The sequence below is a fragment of the Pantherophis guttatus genome, chromosome 9 (genome assembly GCF_059756535.1).
Source record: "Pantherophis guttatus breed Tessera chromosome 9, ASM5975653v1, whole genome shotgun sequence".
Classification (NCBI taxonomy): Eukaryota; Metazoa; Chordata; class Lepidosauria; order Squamata; family Colubridae; genus Pantherophis; species Pantherophis guttatus.
This window is the reverse complement of record NC_142071.1, coordinates 17,635,958-17,655,507: the sequence shown is the minus strand read 5'-3', so window position 1 is coordinate 17,655,507 and position 19,550 is coordinate 17,635,958. Positions and strand designations below refer to the sequence as shown.

General features: G+C 45.1%; 1 protein-coding gene across 6 annotated transcripts in view; it reads left to right on the top strand.

Annotated features, from left to right (window-relative positions):
• ROBO3 (roundabout guidance receptor 3) overlaps nucleotides 1–15,038 on the top strand; it is a 311,028-nt gene extending 295,990 nt beyond the window's left edge. For 4 of the 6 annotated variants that reach the window (XM_087875620.1, XM_087875619.1, XM_034421887.3 and 1 more), the window contains 8 exons: nucleotides 31–306; nucleotides 817–979; nucleotides 1,764–1,991; nucleotides 2,521–2,702; nucleotides 8,573–8,680; nucleotides 10,561–10,740; nucleotides 12,678–12,832; nucleotides 14,526–15,038. In XM_087875620.1, coding sequence (XP_087731746.1) covers nucleotides 31–306; nucleotides 817–979; nucleotides 1,764–1,991; nucleotides 2,521–2,702; nucleotides 8,573–8,680; nucleotides 10,561–10,740; nucleotides 12,678–12,832; nucleotides 14,526–14,537 — 1,304 coding nt within the window. In that variant the 3' untranslated portion in view covers nucleotides 14,538–15,038. The remainder of the gene's footprint in view (nucleotides 1–30; nucleotides 307–816; nucleotides 980–1,763; nucleotides 1,992–2,520; nucleotides 2,703–8,572; nucleotides 8,681–10,560; nucleotides 10,741–12,677; nucleotides 12,833–14,525) is intronic. The other 2 variants (XM_087875621.1, XM_034421888.3) reach the window with 1 other exon arrangement.
• Nucleotides 15,039–19,550: the final 4,512 nt, after the last annotated feature.

Sequence of the window (19,550 nt, the reverse complement as noted above, 5' to 3'; positions counted from 1 at the left end):
AAGGCTCACAACATCTCTCCTTGTTGACAGATGCTGGGATTTCTAATTACATTGCTCAGACAGAGAAGTTTGGGACGGGGGTGTCCGATGGCCCCATATACAGCACCATTGACCCAGCCAGTGATGACATGAGGACCTTCAATGGGGCATTTTCCCAGCACACCACCCCATATGCCACAACTCCTGTGGTACCATATGGTGCAACCCATCTACACTCACCTGATGAAGAGGAAGGCCAATGGAACAACGAGCCTGGCATCTCTACCATCCAGTATGCCCAGCCCGACCGGGGCAGGGTGGAGAGTGGTAGGGACCATAAGCTTACAAGAAGCTAGACCATGGACGTACTCAAATGTTTGATAGTACAAGTTTAATTAAGACGTGGCTAGTGTAGGCAAGTTAGAGATGATGGAAATTGTAGCCTACACTATCCCTGGTTTAGAGATCTTCCTCTGCCCTTCCCATGCCCTCCAAGTATCAAGTATATCATGTATCTAGTCTCAACTTGCAATGTGGTCATCTTGTCTTGAGAAGAATAGGCCTGGCATTTCCCAGAAAAGGTTAATTCATCATTGATGACAATGCGATACAATACGTGTACCATAAAAATGCCTAACATCTTGTTCAAGAGACGCACAAATTGCTGCAGGAAGATTAGGAGAACTATCAAGCTTAGCATATTGAGGATTAGGTGGCCACTTTAAGAAAACACTCAGGTTCATTAATTTTAATAAGAGTTGTTCTTTGCAGATAGGACTAGGCTTGCAACCAAAGTCTTTTACCGTAATGGAAGGTCTAACTTCTCTGTTTCTGTAGTTGCTAAACCTGGGAAACAGAAATCGATGGGGAAGCCAGTAAAAACACCATCCCTCAACTGGACAGAAGTGCTGCCCCCACCACCATCTGCCAATGAGCTGAGCCAATATGTGGAGGAGGAAGAAGAAGGAGAAGAAGAAGAGGAAGAAGAACTAGAACTCACGTAAGGGCCATCCAAGGACTGGGAAATTGCAGTATTTTACTGTGTTTTCTCTGCTGAGAGAGCTGGCACTGAAGAGTGGGTTTCATGTTCATTTTAAGGCTGAATTTGCATTTGAATTTTGACCAGCTTTTTCCAGAAGTAATGCATTTTCCTGTAGTACAGACTGCCGTAATATCCTGCTTATGAACAGAGCAATACGTACGAGGGGGAAAATAATTATAATCAGTATCGCCAGTTTCGAAGTCAATAGTTCCATGCAGGATATCCTCAACTGACTCAAAAATCAAGTTTTAACCTTCAGAACGCTTAAATGCCTGTCCACCTATGACTTTCTTCTCCCTTATAAAATTGATGCTACAAGGAGCATGCATGTCTTCAATCAGGATACTAGTTGAGTATTGGGAGCCTAGTCTTTCGGGCCAGTTTATTGGCTGAGTTTAAGCTCATTGAAAACCTAGGAAATGCACTAAGCTTGGTTTCGCTTTGCTTTGCTTTGGTTGTAGTTTGTAGCAGTTGATGGCCCAATGTTCAGTGTGAGCCCAAATGAATTAATTTAGTAACTACATTAAGCATGTTTTAGTCCGCTGACAGCCATATAGATTGCTGGATGGATTACTTTAGGCATCAATATATCCACAACGTGTTTTGTTTGGTTTGTTGCATGATGTATGAATAAGTGTAGGTCAGAATTATAATGGCTTTATATTACATATGAACAAGCATATATTCAATAAACCATGATTATAATAAGTCATGGTTTAGAACAATGTATGAACCTTGATAGGTCAGAGGTGGAGGAATGGTGTCCACCTCTGCCAGAGAGGACCTACTTAATGGAGAACATCCAGGAAGAAGAATGTCCTCCTCCCCCACCTCGCAACGATGCCTCTTCTCCTGCAAATTCCTATGGACAGCAGTCCACGGCCACCCTGACTCCCTCGCCACGGGAAGAGATGCGAGTTTCAGAGGATATTCCCAGACTGCACCAGTTTGAGATTCCACATCTGCCCAGGTATGAGCTCACCAAGTCTGCAGTCTAGGCTTATGTTGACCCCTTTAGCGTGGCCCTCACAGATTCCAGATTTCTCCTAATGATCTGCAGAAGCTTTATGATCAACATCTCTGTGTCTCTTTGCTATGGGAAATGGGCTGGGACTGGGCAAGAGAAGGGTCATTTTAGGCAGATGTTAAGTTTGAATGCTAGTATAGACTTGACCCTATTCGATCATATTCTATAAATTCATCTTTCTCTTATCAATGTGTGCCATTAGCTCTTTTGATGTATTGGAAAAAAGGAGGAAGATCTATTAAGTAAGGAAATAACCCCACCGCACACAAGACTCCTTCCCCCCCCTCCGGTATTTAGTACAATAGAAAGCAGACAGGGGCTGTCATCTTGATGTTGCTCATGCATACTATTTGAGGTCTAAAGCCATGCCTATTCTCCAAAAACTTCTGATAATGTTCTACATTTAAGTGATTAGAAAATTGGGACATCCCAAAAATCTGCCCATTTAATCTGATGCTCCTTTGCTTCCCAGGCGGTTACCCAATGGGTCAGGTCCCTTGACAAGACCCTCAAGTCCTCCCTTGACTCAGTCTAATCCCAATCTAAACCTGCCTGAAGAGAGGTTAGAAGCCGCGTTTCCCAGGCAAAGTCACCGACGTAACCTGAGCCAAACGCCAGCGCATAGTGCAGAGAATGTGGACTCCCCAGGTCAAGGTGAGTTCATTTCCCTCTTCCCAGGTGTCCCATAGCATCACAGGAACAGGGATGGCCGTGACATTGTCTTTGAAGAGAACATCAGGGAATTCTCCTTATAATTAGCTTCCTGTTACGAGAATATTAAAATATTTGTAGTGACAGGTAGTCCTGATTTATGACTGTAATGGGGCCTTTTACAGTTCTAAGTCATGACAATTGTAAAGTGGATCATCCACGTGTGAACCTGATTTTATTACTCTTTTTGATTGACTGTTAAGTGAATACCATAATTGTTAGGCGAATGTCATGCTTGTTGAGTAAACCCATTGTTTGCTATGGGAAATTTTTGCTAAAAACAGAAGTAAATACTAGTTTTCAGCAAAAACATGGTTTATCTATCTATCATCTGTCTGTCTGTCTGTCTGTCTATCATTTTATCTTATTTATTTATTTATATATAAGATTTATATTTTGCTGATATTTAGTATAAAATGGTTGGTTTATTTATTTATTTATTTTTCAAATTTATATACCGCCCTTCTCCCGAAGGACTCAGGGCGGTGTACAGCCAAAGTAAAAACATAAATAAAAACATTAAAATCAATTTTAAAAGATATATATATGTTTGGCGCCAAAATTAAAAGAACAATAATAAAGCTATTAAAAACATTTTTTTTAAAAAAGTGTTAAGCCAGCCCGGCTTGCTGGAAAAGAAAGATCTTCAAGGCACGGCGGAAGGCACCGAGGTCTTGAATTCTTTGTATCTCTGGGGGCAGTTGATTCCAGAGGGCAGGTGCCCCCACAGAGAAGGCCCTCCCCCTGGGGGCCACCAGTCTACATTGTTTGGCCGATGGCACCCTGAGGAGGCCCTCTCTGTGGGAGCGCACGGGTCGGTGGGAGGCCATTGGTGGCAGTAGGCAGTCTCGAAGATATCCAGGTCCTATGCCATGGAGCGCTTTAAAGGTGATAACCAACACCTTGAAGCACACCCGGAAAACCACTGGGAGCCAGTGCAGCTCACGCAGGAGAGGTGTTATGTGGGAGCGCCATGCAGCTCCCGTAACTACCCGCGCGGCAGCATTCTGGACCAGCTGGTGTCTATGGGTGCTCTTCAAGGGGAGCCCCATGTAGAGAGCATTGACATAGTCCAGGCAAGAGGTGACGAGGACATGAGTGACTGTGCACAAGGAATCCCGATCTAGGAAGGGCCACAACTGGCGGATCAGGCGAACCTGATAAAAGGTCCCCCTGGCTACAGCCGTCAGATGTTCCTCCAAGGACAGCTGTGTATCCAGGAGGATGCTCAAGTTGCGAGCCCTCTCCCTGGGGGCCAAGGACTCGCCTCCAATAGTCAGTGATGGAGTCAACTGACTATATTGGGATGCCGGAAACCACAGCCACTCAGTCTTGGATGGGTTGAGCCTGAGCCTGTTCCTCCCCATCCAGATCCACATGGCCTCCAAGCACCGGGACATCACTTCAAGGGCATCATTGGTGTGGCCCGGGGTGAAAATGTACAGCTGGGTGTCGTCAGCATACTGGTGGTACTTCACCCCGAAGCCACGGATGATCTCACCCAGCAGCTTCACATAGATGTTGAACAAAAGGGGCGAGAGAACTGACTCCTGAGGCACGCCACATATGAGGCATCTCGAGGTCAACTTCTGCCCCCCCGCCAACACAAACTGTGACCAGTACAAGAGAAAGGAGAACCACCGTAACACGGTGCCCCCTATCCCCAACTCTTCCAACCGGCGCAGCATGATATCATGGTCGATGGTATCAAAAGCCGCTGAGAGGTCTAACAGGACCAGAACAGAGGAGCAACCCCTGTCCCGAGCCCTCCAGAGATCATCTACCAATGCGACCAATGCCATTTCCATGTTGTACCCAGGCCTGAAGCCCGACTGGAATGGATCTAGATAAGACGTTTCCTCCAGGTATTGTGGAAACTGTTGTGCCACCACACTCTCAATAACCTTCGCCACAAAGTGAAGGGACAGTAGTTGGCTAATACTGCCAGGTCCAGGGAAGGCTTCTTGAGGAGAGGCCTCACCACCGCCTCTTTCAAGGCCGTGGGGAGGTAACCCTTACTCAATGAAGCGTTGATAATTCCCTGGAGCCAGCCTCGTGTAACCTCCTGGGAAGCCAGTGCTAACCAGGAGGGACACGGGTCCAGCAAACATGTGGCCGCACTAAGTCTCCCCAAAGTCCTGTCTGCGTCATCAGGGGTCACAGAGTCAAACTCTTCCCAGAGGTGACTATTCCTCGCCACCCTGCCCGAATCTACCCAGTCAGAATCCAAATCCCCCTGGATCTGTGCGATTTTGTCATACTGATATTGTCCAAATTCCTCGGCCCTGCCTTCCAGGGGGTCCTCCCGCACTCCCGGATGTAACAAGGAGCAGGTCACCCTGAACACGGCAGCTGGACGATTATCTGATGATGCAATAAGGGCGGAAAAGTAATTAAACTTTGCCGCCTTTATCGCCACTAGGTAGGACTTAATGTGCGACCTTACCAGTGTTCGGTCAGATTCAGCGAGACTGGCCCTCCAACTGCTCTCTAGGCGTCTTTTCTGGTACTTCATCTCCCTCAGCTCCTCGGTAAACCATGGAGCCCCACGGGATCGGCACCAGGTCAGAGGCCACAAAGGCACGACTCGATCTAAAGCCCTACTAGCCGCCCAATCCCAGGCAGCTACCAGGTCATCGACCGAGTCATGTGACAGGTCCTCAGGAAATGGCCCAAGCTCCGTCTGGAACCTATCTGGATCCATCAGGGCCTGGGGCGGACCTACCTTATTGGTTCCGCCTCCCTGCGGCTGGGTGTAGCGGTTTGAAGGTCCAGGCGAAGGAGTGAGTGATCTGTCCATGACAAGGGTTCCATCTCTATATCCCCTATAAGAACACCACCCAACCACTGGCCAGAGATAAAAATCAAGTCCAGAGTGTGTCCGCCCCTGTGAGTGGGGCCATGAACTAACTGGGTCAGATCCATGGCCATCATGGAAGCCATGAACTCCCAGGCCATCTCGGATGTTTCACCAACAGATGGCAAGTTGAAATCACCCATGACCATAAGCCTCGGTGTATCAACTGCCACCGTGGCTATCACGTCGAGTAGCTCGGGTAGGGCCGTTGCCACGCGGCAGGGAGCCAGATACGTTAGCAACAAGCCCATCTGAACCCCCTGACCCCACCTCACAAAGAGGGATTCACATCCGGCAATCTGTGGCACAGTGGTCTCCCTCGGACCAAGACCTTCTTTAATAATAACCGCCAACCTCCCGCCCCTACCCTGGGCCCTCAGCTGATGGAATGCTCTGAAGCCTGGTGGGCACATCTCAACCAGAGGGACCCCTCTCTCCGGGCCCAACCAGGTCTCCATAATACTCGCCAGGTCCACTCCCCCCTCCTGTATGAGATCGTAGATGAGGGGGGCCTTATTTACCACGGACCTGGCATTGCACAGCATCAGCCGAAGACCCAGATCCTGAGTATCTGTGCAACCTAGTACCTGAGAGGAGCATTGGGGACCGGGGTGTGCAGTTGCTCTCAAACAGCCAGTGCGCACCCCCGGCACATGATATGGCCCCCTGCTCCCGCCATATCTGCCCCTCCCATCCACCGTGCTGATAGTACAACCCTCATTAGGATGGCCCTCCATCACCTCCCCAGCCCCTCGTCCTGCACCCTCCAAACCATTACCCCGTGCCGGGCTTGGCTCCGACCTTGCTGGATTACCCCCCCCCATCCCTCTTGGTCGCCCTCCTGGTTCCCCTTAAAAAATCATTAAAAACCCTAATTAAAAAACCCCTCAATCCCCGCTTTAGAACATGCCATCTCTCGGGGCTCCAAAGCCCGTCCTTGAGGTAGGCCTTCGATAGAGTGGAAGGCCACCGCCGCGAGAGGGGAGCATCTTGCAGCGCAAGCAGATCCGCCGAGGTGTAAGCCATATACTATAAGTGTGACGAGGTAGGAGAGAGTAACTCTGGGTGTCAGCGATGGTCCTAGGGGCGGGAGATAGCAATACAGTTGGATATGAGTAAAGCTGGGGCCCCTCCCTCTCTCACAGCAATGGGGCATCCGGATCAAATAGCTGCAGTGCAGGCAGATGGCCACAGCCATTCTCTCACAACGGCTGGATGACATAAAGCCAACAGAGTTCAACTCCTTCCCTGCAGATGGAGCAGCAGCCATTGTCCAGGACTCTCAGCTTCTCCCTCCAAACCTGCAATCTCCCTTCCCCCGAGCCAAGGTCAACAGGTGGAAATCGGGAGGCAGGGATAGAACGACCAGCAGCAAAGAGGAGATAAGGATCAAACAGCAATAAGTCCAAGGAGGGTGATAGTAAAGTCCCAGAGTCAGAGGTGATGGCAAAAATGACCCAACCACAAACAGAGAGTCCAGGCAGCAACAGGGGAAGGCCATTTCATAAGGTGGAGAGTGAATCCAAGGGGGAGACCAGATGGCTATTCATCAATCCCCCTCTATCACTTCAACCACCTTTCGATTTTCCGGACCAATTCCTCCCCGAAATCATACCCGTCTTCTCAGGCAGACTCTGCCATGCTCTTCCCAGGTCCAGGTCCATTTAGGGGGATTTTCAAACCTCAGTTAACAGCTGGGCCATACACCCCCAATTCTCAAGTCTGGGCTAAATGACTGTTTGATGTGGTCTAAGAGCCTCCGGGCGCCGATTTCGACGCCATCAGCTTCCCGCACCCCCCTCCAGCAGCTGATCACTTTTCCGGCCACCATAGCATCATAGGGGGCTTGGGTCACTGAAGACAGTTCCCTCGGCACCCTCAGCTCTCCATCTGGCTCTCTTGACCCCCTTAGCTCCTTCACCTCCTTTGGTTGGGCCGCAGAATAGATCGCCCGATCTGCGGGGCGTCACGGCTGCAGAGTCATCCTGGAGGCCACCACCGCCCTCTTCACAGCGCTCCGATCGCAACTCCTCATCGCGGCTCTGCCCTCCACAAGCCGATCCCGACCAGGGATGGCTCATCCAAACCGCCAGACCTTCGGCATGCTGAATGTGGGGCCCAAGATCGCTAAATCGGCCTCCAACATTCCCAAAGTCCTCCGTTCCCTCATCGGCCTCATCAGCGAGCCCCTTGGAGGTCCGCCATCTTGTGCATGCGCAGGGTTGTGAATGGTTGTGAATGCGACTGCTTGAGGGCTCCTGGATTGGAGCTGAAAGGTGAAAGGGAAGCAGAATGCTCCCTCCCATATGTTGGGGTAGACAAGAGAGGGAGGGAGGGAGGATTTATATGACTATCAACTCACTCTCAATGGTTCTGGGCTGCTTACGAACAATCAATTGTGGTCATGTGGCCATGGGAAATGGCCATAAATGCAGGCCAGTTGCCAAGAGCTCAAAATGTGGTCATGTGACTGTGATGGGGGCCTGGTCATCAAAACTTTGAAACCTGGCCCTAAGTATTTTTGGGGGGAGCCATCATAACTTTGAACAGTCTATAAATTGAGGACTACCTGTAATTGCGCTGAGGAAGATTAATTCCCTTTGAGACTTTGGAGAGTCTTCATGGTGCAGTGCTTAGCTCATTAGACTGGGAGGACCAGGTTCAAAATCCCCTTGTAGTCAATATCATGAAAATCACTGGCCTATTTCATGGGTTATTGGGAGGCTAAAAGGTGAAGTGCTTGGGGCATTCAGGTTGACCTGAAGAAATCAACCATTATGATGGAGTTCACCCAACACCCTAAACCAAAATCCAACATATCGCATAATGGCTTAGCATAATGTGCATATTTTGCCTGTGTTTTTTATCCATTTAGCACAGGTGAGTAATTCTGAGCTTTGCCAATAAGTTGGTGGGGAAGGCTAAGTTGTTACTGACATTGGGCTTTTACTGGCAGGCAAGACCCATTCCAGCCTTGGTGATGTTTTGCTTCCTCTGGGTCAGAAAGGAAAAGGCAAAAAGAAATCCAAGTCCAGCCACTATCGTCGAGAGAAGAAACAAGGAGGTAACTCCCAAGTTTGTGCTATACAGTGTTAAATCTCCTTCTGTTCTCTTGATTCCTGGTGACTGCATGAACAAGCCTATAGAGAGTCTTCTTGGCAATGTGTTCAGAAGTTTTTTGCCTTTGTCTCCTCCTTCCTAGGGCCGAGAGAGAATGGCTGGCCCAAAGTCACTCAGTTGCCTTCACGCCTAAGGCAGGATTCAAATTCAGTCTCCTGTTTTTTTAGCCTCAGATCTTTAACCACTATACCAAACTGTCTTGATTCCTTTCATTATAGCATCTTCTTAATTCCATTACCTAATCGGGTTAGTTCCTCCATATGCCTTTTTTTTAAGTGTACCAAGAAGCAGCTGCTCACATCTGTAAAGCATCTGCTTTCCACCTCCTTTTATAGAATCTTGCTTGCACAATTGTTTTCAGGAACAAATTTAACTTTTCCTGTCTCGTATCTCAAGCAAGCCACACATTGCAAGTATTAAATTGGGACTCAGCTATTGGGAACCAAGGAATAGCTACTTATTTAAAAGGCTAATAAGCCAGCATTTAGGTCTGGAGAGAGGAACATAGAGCTCCAGGATGGTAGCATGCCTACTAAATCTTCAAGAACAACCCTGGTTTGGTTTTGTGATGTTTAAAATGTGTATCCATGCACGTGATGTCCTTGTCACAATTGCAAGATGTTGAGATTCTCACAATGCTCGCATGAGATTTCCATTTTGGTTTGATGTGTTTATTGGGCATTCAGGCCATTTCATGAGGTCACATCATGATTCCCATGGCCCAAAGGTAATGTCAAATCCTACTTATGGAAGAAATTAAAGCAAGGGGTCTTTAGTGCTCTCTGAGTTTGGTTGTTTTCTTGTAGATGTTTCTTTGCCCAAACTAGGTAACATCATCAGTGTTAGTCTTAGCACTGATGATGCTACCTACTTTGAGTATTATTTATTTATTTATTTATTTATTTATTTATTTATTTATTTGTCCAATTTATATGCTGCCCTTCTCTGTAGACTCAGGGCGGCTTACAATGCATTATAGCAATAGCCTGCATACTTTTTTGTATATACCTGCTTATTAGGGCTTTTGCCCCCCCCCCCTAAGCGATGTTGTTCTATACAAAGTTGGCTTATTGCCCCCACAATCCGGGTCCTCAATTTACCTACCTCGAAAGGATGGAAGGCTGAGTCAACCTGAGTAATGAAACATCTGCAAGAAAACAACCAAGCTCAGACAGCACCAAGAACCCCTCATTTCAACCCTGAGCTACAAATATTCTCCTTTATAGATATTAAAGCTTTTCACCTGCAAGCATCTGGGGTCATGTATGGGGCAGGAGTCATTTTGTTTTGCTCCAAGTCTTTGGCTACTTGCTGGTTGTCTAGATACTCGTTCATGGGTGGACTTCTGAAGTCAGCAATGACAGCTAGCCAGTGACAAACTCTGCATTTGCTGATATTGGTCCTGATTCTCCCACTTGCTTCTGGTTCTTGCTAATAACAGCAAGCAGTTCTTCTCTTTTAGTAACTACAACTGAAGTATTTTCATTATCCATCTGATTCTCCAAACACCGCCATTCAGAGTACAGCACATACCATTCTGAGATTTTCAGGTTCCTAAGGCTGCCAGGATGAATGCTCTAAGACAGGGCTCTCCAAACTTGGCAATTTTAAGACTTCAACACTCTACTTCAAGTTTAAGACTCAACTCAGCATGTCTGGCTGAGGAATTCTAGAAGTTGAAGTTCACAAGTCTTAAAGTTGCTAAGTTTGGAGACCCCTTGTTCTAAGATGAATCTTTTGAATGTATTGGAGGACCGTCTGAAGAAATTTCAGGGGCTTCATAGAAAGCAAGAGTGGATGCTTTATCATCAGTTCTGCTTGCAGATCTGCCACCACCACCTTTGCCACCACCTGCAGAAGATCTCAGCAGCTCTGCTCCAGACAGCACCCCATGCCTAGACTGTGACCCTTCTTTAGAGAAAGACTTCAACAGTTCCTCAGCTATGGAGAGGAAAGTTGCCCATCGCACAGTGGCTGGCCAGCTCTACCAACAGCACCGAGATGGTAATATTGGTGGTCATAGGAAGCGTTTCTCATACGATTGCGAGATTGATCTGGAGTCACGAGCGATATGGAGTGATATGAATAATCATCCATCTCCTGGGCTTTCTGCTTTTGAAGGAAGATGACTACTTTGGAGCTCCTTGAAAATTCAAGGAAGATGGCCTGTTGTTTCATTTTGGAAATGTTCTTTTTTGCCGCAGTTACTATATATAGAAAGGTCAAGCATGGGGCTTGGCAAATTGAATTGTTATATAAAAAATTGAAATCCACTTGCTTTTTCCACTTGAAAAATTTAGTGCTTCTGCTCATTTGCTGTTTCACCTTTCAACAGAATGAGTCTCAAAGCAGTTTGCAGTAGATTTCAATACAGGTAGTCCTCACCTTACAAGCATTCATTTAGCGACCATTTGAAGTTACAACAACACTGAAAAACTGACTTACAACCAATCGTAGCAGCATCCCCACAGTCACATGGTAAAAATCCAGGTGCTTAGCAACCGACATGGATTTATGATGGTTGCAGCATCCCAGGATCGAATGTCATTGGTGACCTTCCCAGCTGTCTTCCAACAAGCAAAGTCAGTGGGGGAAGCTGGATTCATGTAATGACCACGTGATTCACTTAACAACTGCAGTGATTCGCTTAACAACATGGCAAAAAAGGTCATGAAATTGGGCATGAGTCACTGAAATAACCACCTTGCTTAATAATGGGAATTCTGGTTCCAATTGTAGTTGTAAATAGAGGACTTCCTATAATAAAGACATATGCAGCAAACCAGATTGCTCTTGGTCCTTTGAGCAATGGACAGTTTATTTCAGTTTCAGTGCTTTTACAGCCCTCTCTAATCAGTTTACAGAGTCAGCCTATTGCCCCCAACAATCTGGGTCCTCATTTTACCCACCTTGGAAGGATGGAAGACTGAGCCTGGTGGGATTTGAACTGCCAAATTGCAAGCAGCCGGCAGTCAGAAGAAGTAGCCTACCATCCCCACAACTCCCCAAAATATATTAATCTGAATGCAGGAACTCTGAGAAATAATTTCTAAGATATTTGGTTTGTGCATACATTAAAAATTCAGGTCCCCAAATGAAGTTACAGTTCCCAGAGTTCTTAGTGCCCAAGTTGCTGTTTTTGAGGCACTTGGAGAGGAGATGTATTAGTTCAGTTTATGATCCAAACTAGTAAAGAATTCCTGAGGGAAACAGGATATTCTAGATCAGGGGTGTTAAACTTGCATCATCACGGTGTCGTCATGTGACGCATCACAACTTTTTTCCCCTTCGCTAAACGGGGTGTGGACGTGGGATTGCGTGATGCATCCAGCCAGTGGCCCGTGAGTTTGACAGCCCTGTTCTAGATCACGCAGGTGGCCATTACAAGCAGAGGTTTCTACAGTGAATCACTCTTCTCACCTCTAACTCACCTTCACTTTTTGGCATCTCCACAAGACCTAATTACGGAGATTAGGGGATCTCTTCCAAGACCCACAACTTTTATTTGTAATGCAGCTTTGTTGAATTAGGCAGTTGATAAGGACCATTGCATGCTGTAGGATCTCTAGTGTGGTTCCTTGTAATGAGCCCAGTCCTCTGGACTGAATTTTTTCCAAGATAGATGCTTGGAAATTGCTTCTTAAGTTGGTTTTAATAAGAGCAGGAATTAGAGGCCATTTGAAATGATCACAGGTATGGATGATGTTCATTCAAGGACTTCAAATGAATCAACAACTGTTATCTCATGATTTTGAGAGTGCTCACAAACATCTACTTACTTAAAAAAGGATGATTGATGAGTTGGTGATTATTCTTCTTTTTATCCCATCCTTGTTTCCAAAACTGTGTAGACTGCAATACAGCTGTGGTGTGCATTGCTAGAGAAACTGTTGCTTCTTTCTAGTTCGTTTTAAACTCTCTTGTTGGGTGTCTCTTGGCAGAAGAAGAAATTGTTCCCTACAACAAGCCCACCTTTCTCTCCCGGAGTCAGATGTCAAGCAATTGCTCTACAACAGGAAGCTCTTCCTCCAGGGGTTCCACGGTATCCAGAGGCCACGGATCAGGACGCAGCCGGACAACAGGGGATCGCAACGAGGTGACTGCACAAGGCTTCCTACTGCCACATTTCCCCTTTTCTTTTGCATGATTGAAGGAGGGGTTCAAGACCCTTGCTTGGGATGGGCTGAGAAGGGTTGGCTGGCTGTCATACAGAGCTGATAGAGCCATCAAGATCTCAAGAACAACTAAAAAGAATGATGTATCCTGATGTGTATTAGAATCACAGAATCTGGGAAGAGTATTAACTCTTCGTTCTACTCTGACTTTTCTGGATTGTTCATTTGATATGGAGCAGACAAACCAAGTATTAGATTAGCTCTCAGTGCCTACATTATACAACCTGCTAAATTGTATGCCATGTTTAAGATAAAACAAAGCATTATATTTTAGAGTGTTGGATTAAACAGATCAATAGGGTTTATAAACCAAGATTTATCATTTTGATTTTGCATTAATGAGCAAACTTGTGAGGTCTTAAACTACCTAAATTATATTCCTCACAAGATTCCTAGGTCATTGCATCTAGGGGAACTTTGTCCAGGCAAACTTTAACCCCAATCATGTCCTTATTATGCTAGAGACTTGATTCAGATCTCTTTCAACTTTGTAGTAGTTGCACTAGGGAGTCCAGTCATAGGCAACTTGACTTTTAGAGACAATAATCAAAGTAGGTTTAAAGCAGGGGTGAAATCTAAAATTTGTTACTGTGGGTGTGGGTGTGGCTTGGTGGGGTGGTGGGGTAATGTGACTGGGTGGGCGTGGCCAACTTTTTTTTTTTTTTTTTTTACTTTTAAAAGCATTTTTCTATAACCTCTTCGGCCAAAGAGGTTGCAGAAAAAAATGCTTTTAGGAGCCTCTGACGATCAGGCAACTCAGCTGGGATCGCCAGAATCTTTTAAAGGCATTCTTTTTCCTACAACCTCTTCGGCCAAAGAGGTTGCAGAAAAAAATGCTTTTAGAAGCCTCTGATAATCCCAGCTGAGCCATACAATCATCAGAGGCTTTTTTTTACCTTTAAAAGCATTTTTTTGGCCAAAGAGGTTATAGAAAAAAATGCTTTTAAAAGTAAAAATAAAAGCCTCTGATGATCACGCGGCTCGGCTGGGCAGAGGGGGTGGGGCAGGGATTTTTGCTACCGGTTCTCTGAACCATCCACCTCCATCACTACTGGATTGGGCAATCCGGTCTAAACTGAGAGTATTTCTCCTCTGGTTTAGAGAAAAATTAGATAAGTTAAGCAGGGAATTGGCAAATCATTGAAAAAAAATAAAATAACACTTAAAATCTTGGAGATATGTGTGAGCCAAAACACTTACAGGTTGGTAATAATCTGCATTCATGCACATCAAAATAGACCAGAGCTTCTTCCCTCTCCCTCAGTTACTTCTTCCTTCCTCAGAAATCACTGATGGCTGCTAGTTTTCTGTTGCTCTTAGCTTTGAGATGCCAATAATCTAAGTGCCTCCCCATAAACTGCTAGGAAATACCACATGGGGTCAGTTACTGGCAACTAGCCAAGATATGGCTCAACCAGGCAGTGAGAAAAGTAGGCATGGATCCAGATGTGTGATCTACAGGTGGCCGGCCTGTGTTCTAAGCAGCCTGGGGTGATGGACTTCGAGAAGAAAATAAATGGGCACCTTTTTTAAAAAACCTGGATGACGCAATACAGAGAGGCAAACAAACTACAGGAACAAGCATACTGATGTGTTCTCTTCTTGCATTTTCAGGAGAAAAGATGAAACCAAATGCCATTGGCATGAGCAAAGCAAGGTTATGAATTTGACATCTGTAGACTTGGGGCCTGGTGGTTTTCTGTGCATCTAATTTATGATCCTTCCAAAGGAGCAGTCGGCCTGGCTCCATGTAAATAGGTTTGTTTTCCTGGAGGTTGACAGTCCCTGAGAGGCAAGGAAACTGTATTTATAAATGGAGACAAAGAGACATTCAAGCCTTGAGCCTCAGTGGGTCTGTTTGGGAAGAGGCTGGGCATTTTTCGAGATGGGGAGATTGGTACCACTAGCAGTGGTGGGTAAGAAGTGGGAGATGAGGCAGAAAATGAGGTGGATCTGCAGACATTCAGCTCACATTGGGCCCTGAAAGAGCCCATCACATCAAGCACATAATCAGATGCTGCCCAGGTGCTTCGCCCTGCCTGCCATATAGCAGGGCTCAGTGGGGATTTCTTTGGTAGCTAATGAATCCTTTTGTAAAATGGCCAATAAAGCTATTTGTTAACCTGAGTCTTGCAGAACAATTTGTGCTTTTTTTTGTTCCTGGTGATGCATCCTCATGGATCCTGTAATGCAGGTAGTTTGCCTGTTCCATCTCCCTTTCAAAAAGGGAATTACCAGAAACTGCAGTGTTTTTGTTTTATTGAATTGCACAAAGCTGCAGCAACTTTCTGAGGGCCAGAAATATGAAACAGAAGGATGAGGTCAAACTTGGCTTGGCTGCATCATGAAGCTATAAACTGTGGTTTACAAACCTCACAACTAGCTGAGTTCAAACAACACACTAAGCCCAAAGCAAGCCTATTGCCTGATGGCTGAAGAAAATGCATCAACTCCTTGTGGCCATAAGCAGCTGCCCCTGACACAAGAGCATTTCTGTAGTTTAGCTGGCCAAAAGGGCTTCTGAGTTGAACCAAATTGAAGACAGCACATTAGAAAGTAAAATCAGTGCCCGGCGTCAGCCAAGCAGCAAGTTCCAAAAGACCCCAAGAGAAGGACTAGGGAAATGAAGCCGTACAAGGCTATTTGCAAACAGGTCTCTTTATTTTACTCAAAAGTAAAGGTCTCCAACCTTGGCAACTTTAACATGCTGGCTGGGGAATTCTTGGTGTTGAAATCCACAGGTCTTAAAGTTGCCAAGATAGACATTCCTGCTCTAAAGGCAGGGGAGTCCAACCTATTTTCCAAAGCACCAGAAAGCAAGGCAGGAAACAATGGATGGAAACTACTCAAGGAGAGAAGCAATCTGGAATTAAGGAGAAACGTCAGCGAGAATAATTAACCAGTGGAACAGCTTGCCTTCAGAAGTTGTAGGTGCTTCATCACTGGAGGTTTTTTAAGAAAAGACTGAACAGCCACCTGTCTGAAATGGTATAGGGTCACCTGCTTGAGCAGGGGGTTGGACTAGAAGACCTCCAAGGTCCCTTCCAACTCTATTATGATTGATTGATTGATTGATTGATTGATTGATTGATTGGAATCCTCATAACTTTGGGTCCCCATAGGCATCCTAAGCCTATGTTCTGTTTCTGTTTTCTTTGAAGGGATGTGATCAATTAAAATGATTTGAAATTGCCAATTAAGAACATCCTTGGGTGGCAAACTGAGCAGGTATCTCGGTCATGGTCTTCTCCTTGCCCACTGTGGTGTGATATTACTGTAAATTGCAATACCCATTACCCCAGTCTACCTTTCCCAGGTACATCAGAGTCAGCTTGTGCAAATTGGTGTGCAAGATGCCAGAGAGCTGGGCTATAAAAAAAATTGGGAGTGATTTGTTCAGGGAAGTAATATTTTCAATTTATCCTCCTGGTGGGAATACATGACCACACCCACCAACCTCATCCTTCTGCTCTTAGTGATGAATGAGCTTATAGTCTGTAAATCAAGGAGAAATTTTGTTCAAGAAACTGTCTGACTGCTTTCCCAGGAAGAGGAGGTTTATGGTCTGCAAAGGTGGGGTTCGTTTGCCACAAAACAATTTCCAGCACACTCTTTCAGAATACATATCTACCTAGGGCCAAATAAACAATGATTGCCTCTTTCATTTTGGGAGGTGGGAAATCAAATTGAGCCTTGAACTTCTTCCCTGCAATCCACTCCTCTTCAAGTTATTCTGACATGTCTTCAAAGAAGTCTATTGCAACTAAGCCATAAAGCAGGAGTAGAAGACAAGCCCATTCAGTAGGATTTATGGGTTTGTTTCCTTTGCATCAAGATTTCCTCTAATGAGCTTCGGGAGACGGGAAGAGCCACAGTACAACAACATCATAGGGGCAGGGCTGCCCAGCTGGAGAACAGGCATCATTTAGAACAAAACAAACCTGCAATTCAATTAGGAATAGGAATAGAAATAGAAATAATAGAAATAGAAATAATGAATAGAAATAATGAATAGAATAGAATAGAATAGAATAGAATAGAATAGAATAGAATAGAATAGAATAGAATAGAATAGAATAGAATAGAATAGAATAGAATAGAAGTTTTATTTGTCCAAGTGTAATTAGACACACAAGGAATTTGTTTCTGATGCAGAAGCTCTCAATGTACATGCAAAATACAGAATAATAATAATAATGATTATATTATTATATTATAATCAAGTCAATGATATTTGTGATACGTTTTTAAATGTTCAGTTGACTGAGTTTCATGTTTAATGAATAAAAAATGATGATGATGATGATGATGCCAATAAAAGAAGGTAGTAGAGAAGATGAGAAGGATAATAATAATACAGCCATACTACATGGGTAAATAGACATAAGACAGTCCTGTGGGAATTAGATATAAGATGAGATAAAAGTCCAAAGCTCAAAAAAAAAAAAAAACCAGGCATAGGGTCACAAACAGTATTTGCTATTATTTCCAGAATTCCAGTAAAGATTTTCCCTGTCCAATTCTGTTCTCATTTCTGTTTCTTAGCTGAAGACATTTTCCATGGCCATGTGGCCAGCAGGGCTATATGCCAAAGACACAAAGAACATTCTTCCCACCAAAATGGTACCTATTTATCTATTTGCATTTGCATGCTTTCAAACTGCTACATGGGCAGGAGCTGGGGTGAGCAACAGGAGCTCACCCCGTCACACAGCACTCAGAACTCGAACCCAGGCTGTCAATTTTCCAGCTCACAAGCTCAATGTCTTTAACCATCTAGAATACAATATGCAAAACTAGGAATGTTCACGAACAGGGTAGGCATAGGGGTTTTGCTAATTCCTAATAGAAAGTGTTTATCCATTTATCCATGGAAGTAAAAATATGCTGGCTGACCCTCAGCTTCTCCTTCTCATTTGCTGCTCAATCTTGTTCCCCACTCTTCCAAATATACGCATTCAGAATATATATGAATGCAATGGGACTCATGGGAGCGCCTTGTCACTTCATTGCAATCAGCCATTCATATAAATCATGTGGGGTACCACCCAGAGACACAATTTCCAATTGTCCTGCCAACCTGGGCTGAGCCAAGTCTCCAGCCCAACCAGCTTCTGATTCCACCAAGCTGATTCAACAAAAGAAGCCAGTGACTTCATCCACTTTTACGGCAGCTGCTGTTCCCAAAGTTGCAGTCAAATCTACTGAGCTCATAGATCTTCCTGCTGCATATGCTAAACTCATCACTGCGGACCATATGAGGCTTCTGTTCTGAGATGGAAGGGATGTTTATGTAATATATTGAAGGAAATGGGGCCTCAGCCACACTTAACAAACACAAAAGGTTTGGGTTTCCAGGCTCCCTGCTTAGCAGCTGTCTATGTTTACTTACCCCTCTTCGACAGGAAACCCCCCTGGAGTTCCCTGATTAAACCAGAAGGGGCCACAAATGTAGCCGAGCTGTGTAGGATGCCTGGCGAAAGGCCACGTAGAGCTTTGCCTTATATGACTCTGAATCTCAACTGTACCAGGAAGCAGCTGTTAAGAGCTCCTCTTCCAGTGTTTGCCCAAAGTGCATTTCCTCCTATAAGCAAAGGCAGGAGTGGTTTGGAAGAGTGGAACAAGGCTTAGGAGGGTAAATTCAACTGGTATAGATGCTTGCATTGACTATCTTTCCCAAAGCTTTCATTTCCTGTTTCTAGAAAACGGTTGACCACATCTTGATCCAAATTTACTGGAGTGGAAGGAAGGGATCAGCCCTACAAGGTGGTCAAGGCAAGAAACGTGTCCAGATGAACTAATTCTAAAAGAAGGAAAGGGAAAGGAAGAGAAGAGAAGGAAAGAAGGAATGGAAAGGAGAGGAGGGGAGGGAAGGGGTGGGGAAGGGAGGGGAGAGGAATGGAGAGGGGAAGGGAGGGGAGGAGAGGAAGGAGAGGAGAGGAAAGGAGAGGAAGTGGTACCTATTTATCTACTCGCATTTGCATGCTTTTGAACTGCTCGGTGGGCCGGAGCTAGGTGATGACGGATGCTAACCCCTGTCACACAATGTTCAGTCTTGAAACTTGGCTGCCGGCCTTCCAGCTGACAAGTCCAGCATCTTACCTGCTGAGTCATCACACCATCCAATTCTACTCTAGAGCAAGTTTAATTAATAGAGGCTTGCAAGTCTGAAATTACACTTTCCCCCATTTTTCTTTTACACTCCAAGAAACAAGGGAAGGTCTCTTTTGATATGTTTGCCACACCCACATTTCTGCTGTAGGGCTAAGCAACCTGTTATCCAACATTCCCCTAGCTGTGGTTCTTCCCCATCTTTGAAGATTATTCCTACATATCATTACAGATTGGTTGGGTCACACTTCATCTTAACCTGCTTGATGTAGGGAAGTCTATAATAGCCCAAAATCAGAAGAAATCTGGGAGCATCTTTTCAAATCTGTCCCTTCCAATACAGTTTGTTAATCTTGAAAGGTTCCACCTTATTCCTCTTGGCTTTTGATTGAACATGATATCTTGAACAAACAATAGAGTGCATTTGAGTACTGCCTAAGTATAAGCTTATTTACCCTGTAATTGGATAGGCTGAAACAATGGTGGTTAAATTTTAACCATGCTTTGCACAGCTGGTAATTAAGGATA